Source organism: Cnephaeus nilssonii (genome assembly GCF_951640355.1).
Source record: "Cnephaeus nilssonii genome assembly, chromosome: 3".
In the NCBI taxonomy this organism is placed as follows: Eukaryota; Metazoa; Chordata; class Mammalia; order Chiroptera; family Vespertilionidae; genus Cnephaeus; species Cnephaeus nilssonii.
In genome coordinates, this window is record NC_137074.1 from 69,671,878 (window position 1) to 69,692,153 (window position 20,276).

General features: G+C 38.2%; 1 protein-coding gene across 1 annotated transcript in view; it reads left to right on the top strand.

The window, feature by feature from the left end:
- MYH15 (myosin heavy chain 15) overlaps positions 1 to 20,276 on the top strand; it is a gene marked incomplete at both ends in the record, with an annotated part of 153,789 nt that overhangs the window by 45,131 nt on the left and 88,382 nt on the right. Inside the window, 5 exon segments of the mRNA XM_079766318.1 lie at positions 749 to 898; positions 1,569 to 1,739; positions 10,232 to 10,411; positions 11,807 to 11,939; positions 14,824 to 14,891. Of these exon segments, the coding sequence (XP_079622444.1) occupies positions 749 to 898; positions 1,569 to 1,739; positions 10,232 to 10,411; positions 11,807 to 11,939; positions 14,824 to 14,891 (702 nt within the window).

A 20,276-nucleotide genomic window follows, 5' to 3' on the forward strand; every position in this document is an offset into this window, starting at 1 on the left:
CTACAGGGAGTTGAGAGCAGCCTTGGGAACTAATCTAAAGAAGTGGAAGCTGAGGCTAGAAAGAACCTTCAAGAGCATCAGATGAGGATACTGCATGCAGCCCCTTGAGGTTAGGTCACTTGCCAAAGGTTACACTTCACTAGGAGCTGCAACAGCAGCAGTAGGACAGGGCTAGGGATTCCAGAGTCCTCACCTACTCTACCAGGACTTCATGCTTGATGGTACATAGGAATCAGCGGGGATTGTGTTAAGAGTGCAAATTCTGATTCTTAGGTCTGGAACAGGAGTTGGCATCTTCAGCCAGCTTTCAGGTAGTGCTGGTGCTGCAGGTCTTAGGGCCACACTTTGAATAGCAAGGCTTTAGAATACACTGCCACCTCCCCCCCAGGATATTTGGTCCTTTGGTGATAGGAACCGGATTTCTCTCACAGAAGTATTGGGTAAAGAGGCACCAGGGAAACTCACCTCCCTCTCCCTCTCCCTCTCCCTCTCCCTCTCCCTCTCCCTCTCCCTCTCCCTCTCCCTCTCCCTCTCCCTCTCCCTCTCCCTCTCCGCCTTTCCTTGCTTCGTTCTTCCTTCTCTCATTTTATTGTATTTCCTCTCATGTATCATCTCAGCAGCATGCTGGAGCCACAGAAAGTCAATAAATATATCAGATTTCACTAGAAGGCAGTCACTGATAGAGGATGCCCGGGATTAAAATGAACCCTGCTGTCAGATGAAGGAGTGCTTTCAATGTGATTCCTAGGTGACCTCTGCTGTTGGTGCCTTGTGCAAGTCAATATATGAAAGGCTGTTTAAGTGGCTGGTGACACATATCAACAGGGCCCTGGATGCCAAGCTACCAGGGCAGTTCTTCATTGGCATTCTGGACATCACTGGTTTTGAAATCCTTGATGTAAGTATCTTTGATAAGATGAAGTCAATGCATATTTACAAGGAGATTAGAAAATGTGAATTGAATGTCAGAAAATGTCATCAAAGTATGATGCAATTTATTCTTTGCAAATCTTAAGAGAGAGCTACTTTGGTTGAAAAGAGCAATTATTAATATTAGTAAGTAACAATAGTTATCATAATGAATAGTATTAAGAAATTAAGCTTTAAATAAAGGTAAATTGAGACAAAGGAATATTTTAAGATTTTGGATTGGTTGCCACTCATATATCCCTCAACCTGGGATCAAACCCACAACCTATGTATATGCCTTGACTGGGACTTGAACCCACAACCTTTCAGTGTACAGGATGAAGCTCCAGTCCACTGAGCCACAATGACCAGGGAGGAAGAAGGTAAACATTTAACTGAACATTTGTTACTTACTGGGTTTATTTGCCATGATGTGTCCACATTTTTCCAAATGGACCTCAATTTTATTTTATTTTTTTGAGGTACATTTGACCAAAAAATGTATATATTTTAGGGGGACAATTTGATGATTTGGTACACATATATATTGTGAAATAATCACCACACTTAAGTTAATTAACATATCCATCACCTCAAGTTGTTGCCGTTTTCTCAATTTTATTTTTATCTCTTCTTCCTACCTAATTACATCTTTGAAGTATAACAGCCTTGAGCAACTTTGCATTAATTTAACCAATGAAAAATCACGACAGTTCTTCAATCAGCACATGTTAGTTCTGGAGCAAGAGGAATATATAAAAGAAGGCATTGACTGGATGTCCATGGACTTTGGTCTGGATTTGCAAGCCTGCACAGATCTTGTTGAGAAAGTAATGCATGTTTCTCTCCTCATTCGTTTTCGTTTAGGGATTGTCCCTGCTTGCCATGTTGATGCCAGGACTCATGCTCTGTCAGAGGGTGGGAACTGGGGCAGGACAGCTCTGCACATTTTCTCTCAATGGTCTTTGTGTGCAGTACCCGTGACATCCTAACTAAATTTCCATAGCAGTTACCCCACTCCATCATCTCTAACGCAGGCTGTCGCTATGGATTTGCTGTTTACTCGTGGCCTCCACTGTTAATGTGTGAGGAGACTTGTTGAGATTAAAAATGGTCATGCTCTTGACTGGAAAAACAGAGCTGGAAGTATGGGCACCGTTGGGCCTGGCTGATTAACATAAGGTGAAGGAGTAGACCCAGAGCAGCTTAACAAAATTTGGCAATTGAGTACGCAAACAAACAACTGCCATACATCCTCCAGGCCACTAACCTGCAGGATGCAGTTTGTTCATTTAATTGGACAAGTACCAGTTAGTTTAAGTAATTTATGACAATACTTCATGGCTTATTATTAAATTAGCTGCAGTGCATGGTTTCTGAATCCAGCGGTGTTTCCGGACTCTGAAATATTTCCACGTGCTCTGGGATAGATTAAGCGATAGATTAAGTGGGTTTGCTGGAGGAACTCACAATGGCCCTTTGCTGTAGCTTTGTCCACAGGAGCAAGTGTGGCGGCGTGTTAGTGCCCCTTGTGTCTCTCTGTAACTGTGGATTGCTGTGAAGTCTGAAGACAGGGCTGGGCAGGTCAAGGCCTTGGGCTTTTAACTTTCTGAAGGTTTCTTTGGCTATGCTGTCACATTGGATTCTCAACAACTCTGCCAGGACAGCGCTAAGGTGACGACATTTTGTGGGCCTCAGATTTTATCAATCAGTGTTCCATCAATTTTATTTATTAGGTTTCAGCTGAAACAAAATATTCCTTGAAAATAGCCATTATTTCCAACAGGAGTGGACATCACATGGATTTAATTTCCTTTATAACCAGTGTACTTCCCTGGGGGGAAGAACAGGCTGATTAAAAAATAATGACCAACCTGTGAGTTGATTAAAAAATAATAATAATAACCCAACCGTGAGCTGGCCAATGTTTGCTAGCATCATTCAGTTTGCTAGCATCATTGTAGTTTTCTGATTAGAAATGAAAGAGGAGAACTGGAGCTTCTCAGAGGGGCAGATGTAGCTCCTGGCGATTGTTACCTGTAATATTAACTTACTCTGATTATGGCAGTATACCGTTTTCAGGAGGAAGATGGGACATAGGCGTGATTCAGATCCTGATAGGTCTGGGAATGTTACTGATTTTTAGTTATCTGTAGCCTATTGTCTCACGTCTGCCAGTATCAGTTATTTCAAGTAATACACTAGCAGCATGGATGCAATTTCCTGTTGTATTTTCCACTGATATGATAAAATGAGAAAACAAAAACTGACCACATGATAGAAGGAGAAGATACGTCTTCAGCTTCCTGTGAGTGATTTCAAAGGTATTCAGGTCAGGCAAATGAGGAATACCAAAACCTTTCTTAAAGTGATTTCATATTTTGAAAAGATGCATTGTGCTGGCCCAAGCTATGTGAAGAAAATTTATAGTAAATATTAATGATTAAACTTACTCCTTGAAATAGTATAAATCATGGAACATTTTCAAAATTCAAAGGAACTAAAATGCATCATTTTGTATAAAATGTCTTAGAGCATACATCTGTGTGTATTTATAAAGAAAAGGGATTTCCATATATAAAAGTTTTAAATGTTTATGTTCATTAAGAAAATTTATGTCAAACTAAAACAAATTTATTTTTTAAATTAAGCTTTTATTTTTAAAGCAGTTTTATGTTCAGAGAGAAATTCAGGACAAAGTACAGAGATATACCTTCTCCCCCATACATGCATAGCCTCCCTGGTTGTCAACATCCCCACCAGAGTGGTACATTTGATACAGCTGAGCAACCTACATTGGCACATCATTACCACTCAAAGTCCATAATTTACCTTAGGGTTCACTCTTGGTGTTATACATTCTATGGGTTTGGACACATGTATGATGACATGTATCCATCATTATGGTATCATACAGAGTATTTTCACTGCCCCTGGAAATCACTGATATTTTTACTATCTCCATAGTTTTGCCTTCCCCAGAATGTTATATAGTTGGAATTCATACAGTATGTAACCTTTTTATATTGGCTTCTTTCACTTAGTGATATGCATTTAAGGTTTCTCCACACCTTTTCATGGTTTTGAGGCTCACTTATTTTTAGCCCTGAATAATATTCAATTGTCTGGATGCACACAGTTTATTTATCCATTCACCATCTGAAGGAAATCTTGATCGCTTCCAAGTTTTGGCAAGCAAAACTGCTATAAATAGCCAAGCTTCTATAAATATCCATTGTGCAGGTTCTTCAGGTGGACATAAGTCTTCAACTCCTTTGGGTAATGACCAAAGAGCATAACACAAATGGATTTTAACATCAGCTTTAATTGGCAATTTGGTCTTCAAGCATACAGTGACTTCCTTCAATATTGTATATGTAGTAAACAAATCTATTATATGGTTAGCTCACACTTATTTCATTACTTTGAAATATTCTAGTTTGTTTAGAACTTGAGCATCAATCATTTGTATATTAAAGTATTAACATATAATTACATATTTATGGTTTTATATAGGAATTGGTAAAGAGATTAATTCTAATGTTTTTAAGCAAATAAATCCAACATTATACATTTAAAAATTTGTTGCCCCTTCATTGTAGTCACCTTGAGAGGCTACATCCATCTTCCAATAATTCAGCCTTTTGGAAAATGTCTCTCACGGGATGGCAATTGGAATAATGTTTTTGAAATATTACCAGCTTTACTACTGATCATCTTACCTATCTTGAGTCCAAACTGTGTTACTTAACTTGAGCACATTGTTCACCTTATTTGCCTGAATAATTTTTAGTTGTTTCTATAAAATGATACACCATTGAACAATAAGAAGTTTCCATGTACCAGTAGTCCATCGTGTCCAGATATCCTAAGGAAGTTTCTAAAATATTTTAAATCCTGGTAGCAGCTTGGTAGTAAGCGTTGTTGCCTCCCAAGTGGGGTTCTTTGGATGTGTAAATTCTGATGTTTTTATTATAAAATGAATCACATTAATGTCTAGTTATCTTTTGCATGCACTTAAATATCTTCTTTAAACATGTAATTCAGTGCTTTCTTGTTTGCAACTCTTCTTTTGTGTGCCTATTGCCCACTGCAAAGCAGCCCAGGACCCAAAACTCAAACCTGTATGTCTGAGTGTTCACCTGTCAATTAATTACTTAAAAATTTTCTAGCAACTCACATTTTATTCACCTTGGAACTTACTAGGCTAAGGGTTGTGAGAAATGTAAACCAGAGGCCTCATCCTAGCCCTGAAGGAACTTAGAATGTAAATAGAAGGATATCTTAAGACCAAAACTATTACTGTTTTTTTTTCTTTTTATTAGAAAAGTAAGTAAATTTATTCAATAACTAACCTGTTTTTGATCAGTTCCTTATTACCAAAACTGGTGGGGATATTCCTCTCCTAGCATTATGGCTATAGCTAAACATAGCACACCCATCATTGGACAGATGAGATTGACAACAGCTTATTATACACAAATACTCACAGCCTGGGGGTGGAGAACACTGCATGCCATGCAGAGCCACATGGCATTTGCACTTGGGAAGAGAGTGAGTGAGCAGGGACTTTAGGAGGCAGGCTTTGTAGTAATAATAGGGTGAGGTAACCCTTGGTTGCCGCTAGAGGATGTGATTGACTTGGAGTAATTCCATGGGTTGGCAGGGAACTGAAACCCATTACTCAAGGCTAAGCAGACACTGTGACAGGTCCCATGATAAGGAGGGTTGTTGGATAGGAGACCTCACCCATGGAAGCACAACGGAAAGAGGAACTTGTGATTGGTTTTCCCTGATGTCAAGGAACACATAATGTTGGACCTTAGTTTTAGGCCCAATACCACACTGCTGTGTAGGAGACTTTGAATTAAATGCTGTAGAAAACTTAAGCATTTGTTATAAATAGCACTTGCCCTTAGGAAGTATGCAGTCAAGTAGATTTATAAGTCTAATAAATGTAAAAATATATATCAGCATAAATGTAGTAAAGGCATTGTCAGAGACCCACAGAGTTCAGAAGAGCAGGAATCTAGCAAGGCCTGGTGGGAAAGAGTGTAAAATTTTAGCTAGATCTTAAGGAATGGACATGACTTCAGCAGATGAAGAGAGGAAGCTAGCAGGTGAGGGGACTGGCAAGAGCAAAGACATAGAAACAGGAAAGCAAAGAACACATTCCAAAATGTTAGGTAGTCTAGTTAGAACTGAGAACACACAGATGGAAGTAGCTAGAAGTAAACAAAAATAGAAGGTCATGTTGTGAAGGGCTTTTAATGAATTGATACCTTATTTGGAGGTAACAGGGAGCCAAAAAGGGTTTTATGCTGGAAATAGAATAGTCAGAGCTGCTTGTGTTTAATCTGGTAGATTCATGTATGGTGGTTGCACTGGAAGGAAAATCTAAAATTAAGGCATTTTGGAAGCTGTTACAGTAGTCCAGGTGAGTAACAGACAGGTCCTGAATCAGGATAGCAAAAATGGAAATAGTAAGAAGGAGACAGATGAAAACAAGAGGAAGGCAGAATTGATCATATTTGAAGAGGGAGAGCCCTAATGTTCTGAATCAGGGCAATTGGTTCAAACCATTTACTGTGCAATAGAGAGCACTTGATGCTGTGGGTCAGCATTTGGAAATTAATTTGCTGGAGGGCCTCATATTTATTAGAAGCTTTACACCTCCCAAGCATTGGAGAAATGGAGAATACTCTGAAGAGTGTTTTCCCCTCCTAATGATTTAGTTGTTACATTATGAGCCATACCACTCACTTATTTTACATAAAACTTCCATTCACGCCCAAATTGGCATAATTGAAGTCCCAAGGAAATGGCAGTCCTCATGGTCCTCTACCTGAAAGGGCGCTACCGCTCCTGGTGAGTTTGCCAAAACCCCCCTGTTAATAGACACCATCCCAGGAGATGCTTAAACTTTTGAACTATTAATTCCAGTTTTTATTGAAGATTGACTATAGGCATGATGAGAAAATACATGGTCCAAGATGGAGTCCATGCTGCCAAGAACCTGTGCCAGGAAACTCACTGTGTAATTTATCAGAATCTCTCTTGTCTTCCTCATCCTCTTTCTCATTTATCACTCTCCCAGGAACCCAAAAGGTCAGTGCTGCCAGGAGCAAGGTGTCAGTTTCACTTAAACTATTTTGTCCTCACTTAGAACAGTTCACATATTCACTCATTGCATCATTTCCCACCTAGATGCTTGAGATAAAGGAAGATGTCCCAGAACTATTCAGTAGAAGAGTTATTGGTGGAATGTTGTTCAATACATTACCTATTAAATGCAAGTTCTAAGTCTGAGAATAAACAAGAGGTAGAAAACCATAGTCCATATATTAGAATAATAGACTCAGATGAATCAGAAACACAATCTTCAAATATCTTGTGATCCACCATTTAGAAGAATCAGACTGACTTGTATTGGCTCTAGTAGAATGATTTAAAACAAAGTATTCTGAACTTCAAACAAATTTTCTTTTAATATATCACCCATCCAGAGCATTGAATCAACTTGGTTTATTCTCACTCTATGGAAATATTCGCGCATAAGCTAATCTGCTTTTTAGAAGGAAATGGTGAAGGGAATTGAAGGAGCTTTTAGGGAGTTGGACTAGATCTTTAATGTCTTTCTCAAACCTAAGAGTTTATGGTTCTTAGGTATAAAAAATTGATAGAGAATTATGAAATTTATATTGTTAGGTCAAGAGGTCATGTTGTAATTTAAAATTCTCATGACAGTTTACCTGTATCTCTGTTTGCTCTACTTTGTGATCTACATATCATGTATATGTCTTGTTTTCTTGGCTAAATGCTCTGGGGCCAAAACCCATGTCTGATTATTTATTTTTTTTAAAAATTGATTTCAGAAAGAGGAAGGGAGAAGGGGAGAGAGATAGAAACATCAATGATGAGAGAGAATCATTAATTGGATGCCTCCTGCACACCTCCACTGGGGATTGAGCCTGAAACCCAGGCATGTATCCTGACCGGGAATCAAACCGTGACCTCCTAATTCATGGGTTGACACTCAACCACTAGACAACACCATCTGGGCTGATTATTCTTTTTAAACCCAAACCATCAATACAATAATTGGTTCATGAAGACCCTTTCAAAAATATTCATGAAGTAGGTAAGTGAATATACAAATATACAAAATAATATGCAAAAACATGATGAGAGACCCTTGAGTCCACAGGCCAACACTCTAGCCACTGAGGTAAGCCGGCTAGGGCAATCCTCCTTTCTATTACATCCCATATTCTACCCACTGGCAAGTTGTAACCCAGGTCTAATTTCAAATTCTATCACATTTCAATGACTTTTCACAGCCTCTAATACTATTACTAGTCTAGACCAGAGGTCAGTAAACTATAGCCCTGTGGGCCAATTCTGGTCTGTATCCTGTTTTTGTAAATAGTTTTAGTGGAACATTGTCACACTCATTTTATTTACATATTGTTAATTGCTCTTTCAGGGATGAAAGGGTTGAGTTGATGACAGAAGTGTAACAGAGACTAGATGGCCCTAGTCTAGTGAAATATATATACTACTAGAGGCTCAATGCATGAATTCCTGTACGGGTGGGGTCCCAAGGGCGTGGGGGTGGGCAGGATGTGATGGGGATCCACTGGGTGGGCGGTGGTATGCCCTTGCTGGCCCGGATCCAGATCCATCCCATAGACATTTGCGCCAGTTTTCAGGAGCGACCTGGCAGCCGCTTTTATATTGTTTCTTCCTTGGGGAGCATATAGGGAAGGGAAGCAGCCGTGGTGCCTGAGGCTGACTTCCAGGAGGCCGGCAGCGCTGTCAGGATCATGCTGGCAGTGCTGGTCCGTTGGTGCCTGGCCCATTCTCTGGAGATTGGACCTGCAGGACTACTGAGGGAGTGAGTGGCTGCCGCCTGGCTGGTGGGCCACTGGGATGGGTTGGTCAGTTGAGCCGCGCTCCCGCTGTGGGAGCACACTGACCACCAGGGGGCAGCTCCTGCATTGAGCATCTGCCCCATGTGGTCATAGCGACCAGTTGTTCTGGTCATTCAGGTCATTCAGGTCGTTCGGTCACTTAGGCTTTTATATATATATATATATATATATATATATATATATATATATATATATATATATAGATAGATAGATATGGCCCTTTAGAGAGAAATTCTGCCAACTGGGGTCATCAGGTTTTCTATCACATATCCTGTTTTTGTTTTTATAACCTTTAAAAATGTAAAAACTAATAAAAAGTAAAAGTGTAAAAACTGGCCCTGGCCAGTTTGGTTCACTGGATAGAGTGTTGGCCTGCATAATGAAGGGTCCAGGTTTGATTTCTGTCAGGGCACATGCCTGGGTTGTGAGCTGAGATCCCCAGTGGGGTGTGTGCAGTAGGCAGCTGATCAGTGATGCTCTCTCATCATTGATGTTTCTATCTCTCCCCCCCTGCTTCTTCACATTTCCCTACTGGTGTGACTTCTCTGAAATCAATAAAAATATTTTAAAAAAGTGTAAAAACCATTATTAGTTCACTGGCTTTCCAATACAGGCCATAGGTAAGATTTGGCCCATAGGCTCTACTTCACCAACCCCTGTTCTAAACCTATGATCCTTTTCAAGCATAAATCAAATTGAATCACTTCATGTTAAAAATCTCCAAAGGCCTCCTATTATAGTTAAAATAAATTCCAAATGTCTCACCATGGTCTGTAAGACCTTTGGGATCCAATACTCCTTACCTCTCTGGCTTTATCTTGTAATCACATACTCCATCTGACTAGCTTTGCTCTGTCTACACTTGACTCTGGCAGGACCTCAAATTTGCCACTGCTTCAGAGCTTTGTCCTCTTTATTTCTCTGTGCAGAATACTTTATACAGATCTTCTCAGAATCGCTCTACTCATTCAGGTCAGAGGGTCTTCCCCACAATCTTACTAAAATAGCTCCCACTCTGAAGAAATAAGTGCTCAGAAGAAATCATGCTCTATCTCTTTACTTTGCATGATTTCTTCTGAGCACTTATATGAAACTAAGTCAGTTATTCTTTGTGTACTTGTCTGTTTGCTCCACTAGAATGTAAGCACCCTGAAGAAAGGCACTTTGTCTATGTGGTTCATGGCCTTGTGGCTACTCCTACTGGTGCCTGGCTCCTAGTAGATATTTAATAACTATTTGTTGACTGGATAATGGCTAGTTATACATAGCGAATATCCCTTCCCTTTGTCAACTGATTAAGTTCCTGGGAAAGAGTTTACACTAACTCCCTACTGAAAATGCCATTTCCTGGTGTTTTCTCATCTGCTGTTTCTATGAATCACCAACAGCCAATGGACATCTTTTTCATCCTTGAAGTGGAATGTATGTTTTCTCAGGTTACAGATTTGACTTTCAAGACAAAACTTTTTGACAACAATTTTGGAAAGTCGGTTCATTTCCAGAAGCCCAAGCCTGATAAGGAGAAGAAATATGAAGCTCACCTTGAACTTGTCCATTATGCAGGAGTGGTAAAGTTATCTATAGACCTTCAGCCCTGACTGTTTCAAATACACTCAGCCAAAGTCTTTAGGTAATACATAACTAAAGTTTAGATTAAATGAAGAGATGAACAAAATAAATCTCAGTTCCAGAAAAAAGTTGGTTCAGCCTTTTTGCACTTAGGAAATGAAATAGCTATATTATAATAGTTTTCCATGTGCATAGAGGTAAAAAATCTCAAAATAGACTCTGTCACCCCAACTCAAAGTAAGACACTTTAGAAAGTTATGGAGACTATCAAAGTCATGGGTTTCTTCTTATTTGTCCTTCCTTTTAACTTAACAGTGTATGAGTGAGTGATTTCAATTGATCTTTTTATTGAAGGTTTAAAAAAAAATCTCTCATAAAGAAATAGCACTGTAAAGTAATGATCTCAAACCTATGACCAACAAAGGTTTCTAATGAATCTCACTGCTTCTTCACATTTCCCCACTGGTGTGAGGGTGGGAGTGAGTAAGTGTGTGTGTGTGTGTGTGTGTGTGTGTGTGTGTGTGTGTGTCTTTTTTCTGCTTTTATGTTTCTGGTCAGTGATTCTAGATAGAACAGAAAGATAACTGATAAAGGATAAAACAATACTTCAACCTAAAAATGACCAGCTAACTGTATAGATTTGCTTGTAATTTTCTTCCTTGATATTCTTAAATATTAATTACTAGAGGCCCGATGCACGAAGATTCGTGCAAGAATGAGCCTTCCTTACCCTGGCTGCCGGCACTGCCTTCGCTCGGGCTGGAGCCGCCTTTCTGCCTTCCCACACTTCCCAAAGGCTTGGAGCAGCTGGGGCGGTGCAGAATGCCTGTGTCATCGGTCGCCATGGTGATGATGCAAGCATCCCACCCTTGGCTGCTTGGCGCCCGTGCATGCAAATTAACCCGCCATCTTTGTTGGGTTAATTTGCATACTCGCTCCGGATTGGCTGGTGGGTGTCACAAAGGTATGGTCAATTTGCATCTCTCTCTTTTATTAGTGTAGATAATAATATTTAGAGCAAAATACCATTACGATTGTCAATGGTTTTTTGAATGCTCACTGTGTGTCAGAGACACTTGGATTGTTTCATCTATTCTTGCCTATGAAGGAGTGCTGATGTGAATTGTTTCTATTTGAAATACCATCTATTTCTTCCTCCCTTTTCCTCCCTCCTTCTTTTCTCTGTTCTTCACGTCCCCTTCTCTTCCTTTCTTCTTCAGTGCAAATGGTAAATTCTGAGAATCTCTTTGGGTAGCACAAAGACTTCTGGGAGTATTATTCAGTATTGTTACATCAAACTAATTTAAAGTTTTGTTTTTTTTAAAGAAATGCACAATTTGCTATGTTAATTTATGTATTCTCTTTTGTTATCCGAACTGCGTGTCTTTCCAAAGGTGTCTTATAACATCAGTGTCTGGCTTAAAAAAAACGAAGACATTCTTAATGGAAGGGTGGTGGCTATATTTCAGAAGTCATCTAACAGACGCTTGGCGAATCTTTTTGTAAATTACATCAGTACTGAGAGTGGTGAGTCAAACAATCTTCCCTCATTTTTCAGCCTCAGAATAGAACTCATGGTTGCCTTGACACTTACAACAACCCTTGCTTCTTTCCTGTGATATCTGTTTGCTCCGTGGTCTAGTTGTCCCCTCTTATTAGCCTTTCTGACCTCAGGTTGATGGTTCTTCAAGGAAATGGTGCTCAAAGATAGATATATTTCAAGAAGCCTGCTCTGGTCTGCCTTTATCTTCTGCTCGACCCAGATGCAAAGAGAGAGCAGCAAACCATGTTTTGAAAAAGAATTTTGGGGAAATAACAAGTCACTTTAATAGATATTCCCCAAATATCTTGGAATTCTCCTTCACAGTGCCTTTCTATTATAATAACTTGAGGTTATTCTAAGTTTCATGATGGTAGGAATTATGTCTGATTTGTTCAATCATAGCCACAAGCATGTAGCAAATGCCTGTTTAGCAGGTACTCCATAAATATTTATTGATCAACTAACAACTAATCTTGTTTAGTAGTTTGTAATTTACAAAGCACTTTCAGATATATCATCTTACTCAAGCCTTGTCATGACCCTTTCAGATACATAGAGAGGAAAATCTCTCCCTTTCTTACAAGAACAAGTGTGGAAGAGTAAGTAGCATCCCCAGTTTCAGAAATCTATTAAATGGCAAAGCCAAGGTAGGAAGCAGGATTTCTCAGAAACAAAATGGAGAGATGGACAGGATACAATTCAGACTTCTGCACCATGACACAAAGGATTTGAAGATACTGAGCTTAAGTTGCTAACATCAGCCTCACAACCAAAACTAAAGCTAGGCTAGCTACAGAAGGACACTCTCACAGTTCATAGCAAAGTCACAGATTGGCAGCCCTTGAGAAAAACCTGTCCCTCAAGCACGGTTGTGTTTGGCCCAGACAAGTTAAAGAATAATCAGAAGATTTCATATATACATTTGGTTTTCCTATTTCTTTAAAAAAAAATGGGGGCAGATTTATGTGAAAATAGAAAATCTGACCAGCCTGGTTCAGATACCTTCATGGCAATTGGGCAGAACACTAACTATTCTTTAAATGGGGTGTGTACTCTTACCTCCTGACATTCCCATCCTGTTATTATCTTACACCCAGCTTCAAGTGAACTCCTGGCCCCTGTGGGCTGATTAGGAACACCTGACTGGGTTTGATCCCCAATAGAGGGCGTGCAGGAGGCAGCCTATTGATGGAGAGAGAATTTAGCTCTTTCTTTCTGGCTCTTACCAGTACATGATGACATAATTCAGGAGCATGCCTGAAATCCTGTTGTCCTGTCTCAAGAGGAAGTTGACAGATGGAAACTACTGTGTTGGACCTTGATCATCTTCAGGCAATGCATCTGCCTAATTCTAATAGGTTCAAAAGTGACTCTGAGAAGTCTATTAGATAGTGGTCACGTTGCTTATGGGCTCCCAGATGAGTAATTCTCTGATCATAAGAAATCAGAGAGTGGTTTGGGCAGAGAATTAGAAAGGAAGTCATCTTCTAATTTTTCAGGGTATGTGCTGTGTTCTTTGTAAATAGAAGAGAATTGTCCAGAATGTCTTTTTCCATAATTATTTAAGCACCCCCTGAAAATACTTGCCTCTAAGTTTCCGACTCAGCCAAACATCAAGTTACCTATAATAAACCACACTTTTATTTTATTTAAACCAGTTATAATAAAAAAAATTAATGGAAGGCAGTATATTTCCTTTTCATGTATAGAAAAACTGAAGTACAGACAACTCAAGTGGTTCCCTTTGAGGGCCTACGGCATGTCAGTAGGACATTCATAATTAAACTTTATGACATCTGTCCTAGCACAATGCTACTCAGGCAGAGAGAATATTTTATTAGTTTTTCAGATTGATAGCTGGCCCATTTTTTTCCAGATTGCCCATGGATTTTGTTGTTGTTTTACATCTTTGTGAGTTAGCACTATACAGATGTTTGTAAAACAAATTGGCTTAGCATAAATTTTTTTGCTTCAAGAAAATGGAAGTAGTTTTGTTTTTTTATAAATTATAAAAGTAATGTATGAGTATTGCCAAAACCACAGAAAATATGGAAAAACTAAAAAAAGGAACATCAAGATTACCTATAATCTTACATAGGAGATAACAACTGCTAACATTTTGATGTATACTCCCCCAACATTTTTTATGTGTATAGCCACCCATAATACAACTGCACTTAAAAACATGTACAACTTGGCCAGTGTGGCTCAGTTGTTTGAGCAGAGTCCCATGCACTAGGAGGTCACTGGCTTTATTCCCTGTCAGGGCACATGCCCAGGTTGTAGGCTTGATCCCCAGAGAGGGTGTGCAGGAGGCAGCCCATCCGTGTTTCTCTCTCAGAGATGTTTTTTTCTCTCTCTCTTCTTTTCCCTTCCTCTCTCTGAAATCAATTAAAACATTATTTTAAAAAGGCATACATACACAAAACAATGTATATACACACAGGATCATAATATACAAACTATTTTGTGACCTACTCTTCCTCTTAAATTCTAGAAATACTTTCATGTCAGTTATATGGATCCACACTATCATTTAAAGAAGTTGAAGCATTTCATTGTATACCTGTTCTTTCATAATTCAATGAAACAACTTCCTATTGATGAACATTTGCTGATCGTCTTTTTGCTTAATTTTTTTGTATGACTAAATAGTGCTGCAATGAGTATCTTTACACAGTTGCCTAATTATTTCCTCAAGGAAAGCACTAGAAATATACTTTTTTTGTGTTAAGACATAAGTATTTTAAAAGCTTTTGTAGATATTGACATAGTGCTTCTAGAACTTTGATGAATATATGCTTTCATTAGCAGGGCCTGGTAATGTGACAAAAAAAGTTTTTTAAATGTTTTATTATTTTTTTTTAGCTCTACAGTTTGGGGAAAATAAACACAAGAAGGGAGCTTCATTCCAAATGGTTGCATCTCTGCATAAAGTAATTTTTAATTGCATCTGTTCATATATTAACTACCTCACAATCTGCATACATTATTACTTATTTGAAATTTTACATCTTTAAATAAGAATAAATTATCTGAGGCCAGCTAACTTGGAAAAGTTGAAAGTTTATTTTGATATTAATGGGTTTTAGCGGACCCTGTTGATTTTAATGAAAATATTGGCTCATAACAATGTATAGTTGCCAGAACTGTCCTTGGCCAAATGGGAAGCTAAACTGTCTCCATACCCTCAACTCCAGACTCTGGCCCCTCCCTTACCTCAAGGTGGGACTAACTGTGATGCAATTGGTGCATTTTTGCTCAGAGCTCCTGCAGGGATCAGACTAAGCAGAGTTTATACCATTGCTATTTTCCCCACAGCCCTATCCTGCTCCCCTCATTCTCCAAATAAGTCTCTTGAATCAGAATTCTCATCTCAGATTCTGCTTCCAGATAATCTAATACAAATATTTTCCAGACAGAAAACTTGAGAAATAATTTCTTTCTTTAAGCCATTTTATTGCCCAGCCATAAATTATTGCTATCAAATTCAAAAAAGGTAGGCATGATTCATAATAGAACTATGTCAGATTAAGAACTACTTGGCATAGGAAAGAAATCATGTATGTTTTGTAAGCAGAGAAGAACCTTGAATTCATTATTTTATTGTTAGTATGCATTTTGGCTTTAAGATGAAGTTGAAGGACTTGGACACACTTGTGAAGTGCATTAATATTTTTAGCAATTTGCAAAGTGATTTTGTTTGTTATGGTGTCTATTTTAGGAAAATATAAGTACTGGGTGTATCAGTTAATAATGCAGTTTTTTTTCAATAGATGGAGTTACACATATGTTGGTATATATGCAATTTGATATGTATGCTATTTTGTTGTGTTGACAGCAAGCTTCAAAACTTCATATGTCAAATTTGCTGAAGGTGTTAACATCATAGATATTTTTATGCTTAAAAATGTCGAATTTCATGCCAAAAAAAGAATATTTGCAGAAAGTTTTAATTCATTACTTTATTTTGAAGAAAAAGTTATTGTATACTTTGGGAAGCTTATGGTGAACATGCTCCATCTCAAGATACTTGTGAACGCTGGTTTAAATGCTTTAAAAGTGATGATTTCGATGTGAAAGACAAAGAACGTCCAGGTCAACTGAAAAAGTTTGAAGACCAACAATTACAAGCATTATTGGATTGAAGATTCGTGTCAATTCAAAAACAACTTGCAGAAAGATTAAATGTTGCTCAGCAATTTCCGATCATTTACAAACAATGGGAAAGATTTTAAAGGAAGGAAAGTGGGTGCCACATCAACTGAACGAAAGCCAAATGGAAAACTGAAAAGTCATCAGTAAAATGATGCTTCAATGGCATGAAAGAAAGTCTTTTTTGCATCGAATTGTCACTGGTGATGAAAAGTAGATTTGAGAATCCCAAATGCACAAAATCATGGATTGATCTAGGTCAACCATCAACATCGACTGAAAGGCCAAATCACTTCGGTAAGAAGACAATGCTCTGCGTTTGGTGGGATCAGGAAGGTGTGGTGTATTATGAGCTTCTAAAACCAGGTGAAACCGTTAATACTGATCGCTACCGACAACAAATAATCAATTTGAACCACGCTTTGATCATGAAATGACCAGAATGTGCCAGAAGACACGGCTAAGTAATTTTGCTTCATGATGATGCATCATCACACACTTCAAAACCAGTTAAAGACACATTAAAAAATCTTGCCTGGGAAATATTAACCCAAACGCTGTATTCACCTGACCTTGCTCCTTCAGATTACCACTTATTCCAATAGATGGCGCACACACTTTCTGAGCAGCACTTCAAAACATACGAAGAAGTGGAAAATTGGGTCTCTGAATGGTTTGCCTCAAAACAAGAAAAGTTCTATTGGGATGGTATCCACAAATTACCTAAAGATGGGGGAAATGTGTAGCTAGCGATGGACATTACTTTGAATAAAGCACTTTTGATGTTTCTCTTGAAATTATTGTGTTTTCTTTGATTACAAAATCTGCCATTATTAACCGGTACACCTAGTAAATTGATGACTAATCTGAAATCAACAGCACCTCATTTTGTGAGGTGCATAAAGCCCAATATAAACAAAATGTCAGGTAAGAACTGGACTTCTTTGTAATCTACACTTGGGCATACACTTGATTTAAATCATATTGAATGTCTCTTTAAGAAACATTTACCAGTTCCCTTTACATAATAAAGGGAAGAAAAATGAAAGCAAATTAAAAGTGAGATCTTTAGCCCAGCTAGTGTGGCTCAGTGGTTGAGCATTAATCCATGAACCAAGAGGTTACCTGTTCAGTTCCTGGGCAGGGCACATGCCCATATTACAGGCTTAATCCCCAGTAGGAGGCGTGCAGGAGGCAGCCAATGGATGATATTTCTCTCCATCAATGTTTCTATCTCTCCATCCCTCTCCCTTCCTCTTTTTCTTAAAAAAAAATCAATAAAAACATATTTTCAAAAAGTGAGATCTTTAAAACCTCCACAAGATTGCCTTTGAATTGAGATTCAAGTGGACATACAGAAGGATTTCACAAAGCAGGCTCAATTGTGTAACATTGGAATGCTTGATATTACCATTTAAATTCCGTCTTAAATTTCATGCTAAAATGTGGATGAGCCTCTATGTCATTGTCTACAAGGGCAAAGTATAATAAAAAGGGATTGAATAATCAATTGGGGGATTCAGACAGATATATAAGCATAAAGGAAATTGTTTGGTCTGAATTATCTAAGTTGACCATAAAGACATTTCCTAAATCCATTTCTAATTGTTAAAAACTCCCTCCAGTCATTCTTCCCAAGACTAATATCTTCCCTCTCCCTAATAGTATCTATCTCTTTAGTTATGAATTTCTGGGCAGTGAATACTTTTTTTTTGGTTTCTTTTCTTTCCAAGTTATATTGAGATCTTATTGATATAAAGCACTGTATAAGTTTAAGGTGTACAGAATAATTATTTGACATATATATATGAAATGATTACCACAAGCTTAGTTAACATCCATTATTTTATATACATACAAAAAAATAAAAATAAAATTTATTTTCCTTGAGATGTGACCTCATAGGAATTACTCTCTTAACTCATATGTACCAATAGCAGTGTTTACTCTAGTCATCATGCTGTACATGCATCCCTAGTATTATTTATTTTATAACTAGAAGTTTGCACTATTTGACCACCTTCACCCAGTTTCTCATCTTCCCATCTCCTACTCCAGTTAACTACAAATCTGATTTCTTTTTCTATGAGTTTGGTGTTTTCATTTTCTTTTTTTAAGATTCTACATATAAGTGAGGTCATATATTTGTCTTTCTCTGTCTGACTTATTTCACCTAGCATAATGCCCTCAAGGTTCATGCATGTTTTCTCATATGGCAGGATTTCCTCCTTTTTTATAGTTAAATAATATTCCACTGAATATATATACTAAAACATTTTTATCAAGTCATCTGTAGATGGATACTTAGGTTGTTCACATGTATTGGATAATTGTAGTGGGTACTTTTTTTTTTTTTCAATTTTTTTATTAAGGTATTATATGTGTACATATCTTACCATTGCCCTCCCCACACCCCACTCCCATATATGCCCCCACCCCCCAGAGTTTTGCATCCATTGGTTATGCTTATATGCATGCATACAAGTCCTTTGATTGATCTCTTATCTCCCCCACCTCTCCCTAACCTTCCCCTTGTAATTTGACAGTCTGTTTGATGCTTTACTGTCTCTGTATCTATCTTTTTGTTCAAGTTTATAATGTTCTTTATTATCCATAAATGAGTGAGATCATGTGGTATTTTTCTTTCATTGACTGACTTATTTCACTTAACATAATGTTCTCCAATTCCTCCCAGGTTGCTGCAAATGATGAGAATTCCTTCTTTTTTATGGCAGCATAGTATTCCATTGTGTAGATGTACCACAGTTTTCTGATCCAGTCATCTGCTGACGGGCACCTAGGCTGTTTCCAAATCTTAGCTATGGTGAATTGCGCTGCTATGAACATAGGGGTGCATATATCCTTTCTAATTGGTGTTTCTAGTTTCTTCGGATATATTCCCAGGAGTGGAATTACTGGGTCAAATGGGAGTTCCATTTTCAGTTTTTTGAGGAAACTCCATACTGTTCTCCACAGTGGCTGCACCAGTCTGCAATCCCACCAGCAGTGCACGAGGGTTCCTTTTTCTCCGCATCCTCGCCAACACTTGTCGTTTGTTGATTTGTTGATGATAGCCATTCTGACAGGTGTGAGATGGTACCGCATTGTTGTTTTGATTTGCATCTCTCGGATAATTAGTGACGTTGAGCATGTTTTCATGTGTCTCTTGGCCTTCCTTCTGTCTTCTTTTGAAAAGATTCTATTTAGGTCTGTTGCCCATTTTTTTATTGGATCCTTTATCTTCCTTTTATTAAGTTGTATAAGCTGCCTGTAGATGTTGGAGATTAAACCTTTATCAGTGATGCCATTTGCAAATATGTTCTCCCATGCAGTGGGCCTTCTTGTTGTTTTGTTGATGGTTTCTTTTGCTGTGAAAAAGCTTTTTATTTTGATGTAGTCCCATTTGTTAATTTTCTCTTTAGCTTCCATTGCCCTAGGGGCAGTGTCAGTGAAGAATTTCTTTTGGCATATGTCTGACATTTTGCTGCCTGTGGATTGCTCTAGTATTTTTATGGTTTCCCGTCTTATGTTTAAGTCCTGTATCCATTTTGAGTTTATTTTTGTGTATGGCGTAAGTTGGTGATCAAGCTTCATTTTTTTGCATGTATCTGTCCAATTTTCCCAACACCATTTATTGAAGAGACTGTCTTTATTCCATTGTATGTTCATGCCTCCTTTGTCAAATATTAATTGAGCATAGTGGTTTGGGTCAATATCTGGATTCTCTATTCTGTTCCATTGATCTATATGTCTGTTCTTGTGCCAGTACCAGGCTGTTTTGAGAACAGTGGCTTTGTAATACAGCTTGAAATCTGGTATTGAGATCCCTCCTACTTTATTCTTCTTTCTCAGGATTGCTGTGGCTATTCGGGGTCTTTTTTTATTCCAGATGAATTTTTGGAGAGTTCTTTCAAGGTCTGTGAAATATGCCGTTGGTATTTTAATGGGGAGTGCATTGAATCTATAGATTGCTTTGGGTAGTATGGACATTTTAATGATGTTGATTCTACCAATCCATGAACATGGTATGTTCTTCCATCTGTTTACGTCTTCCTCTATCTCTTTTTTCAGTGTCCTGTAGTTTTCCGTGTATAGGTCTTTTACCTCCTTAGTTAAGTTTATTCCTAGGTATCTTAATTTTTTTGGTGCGATGGTAAATGGGATTG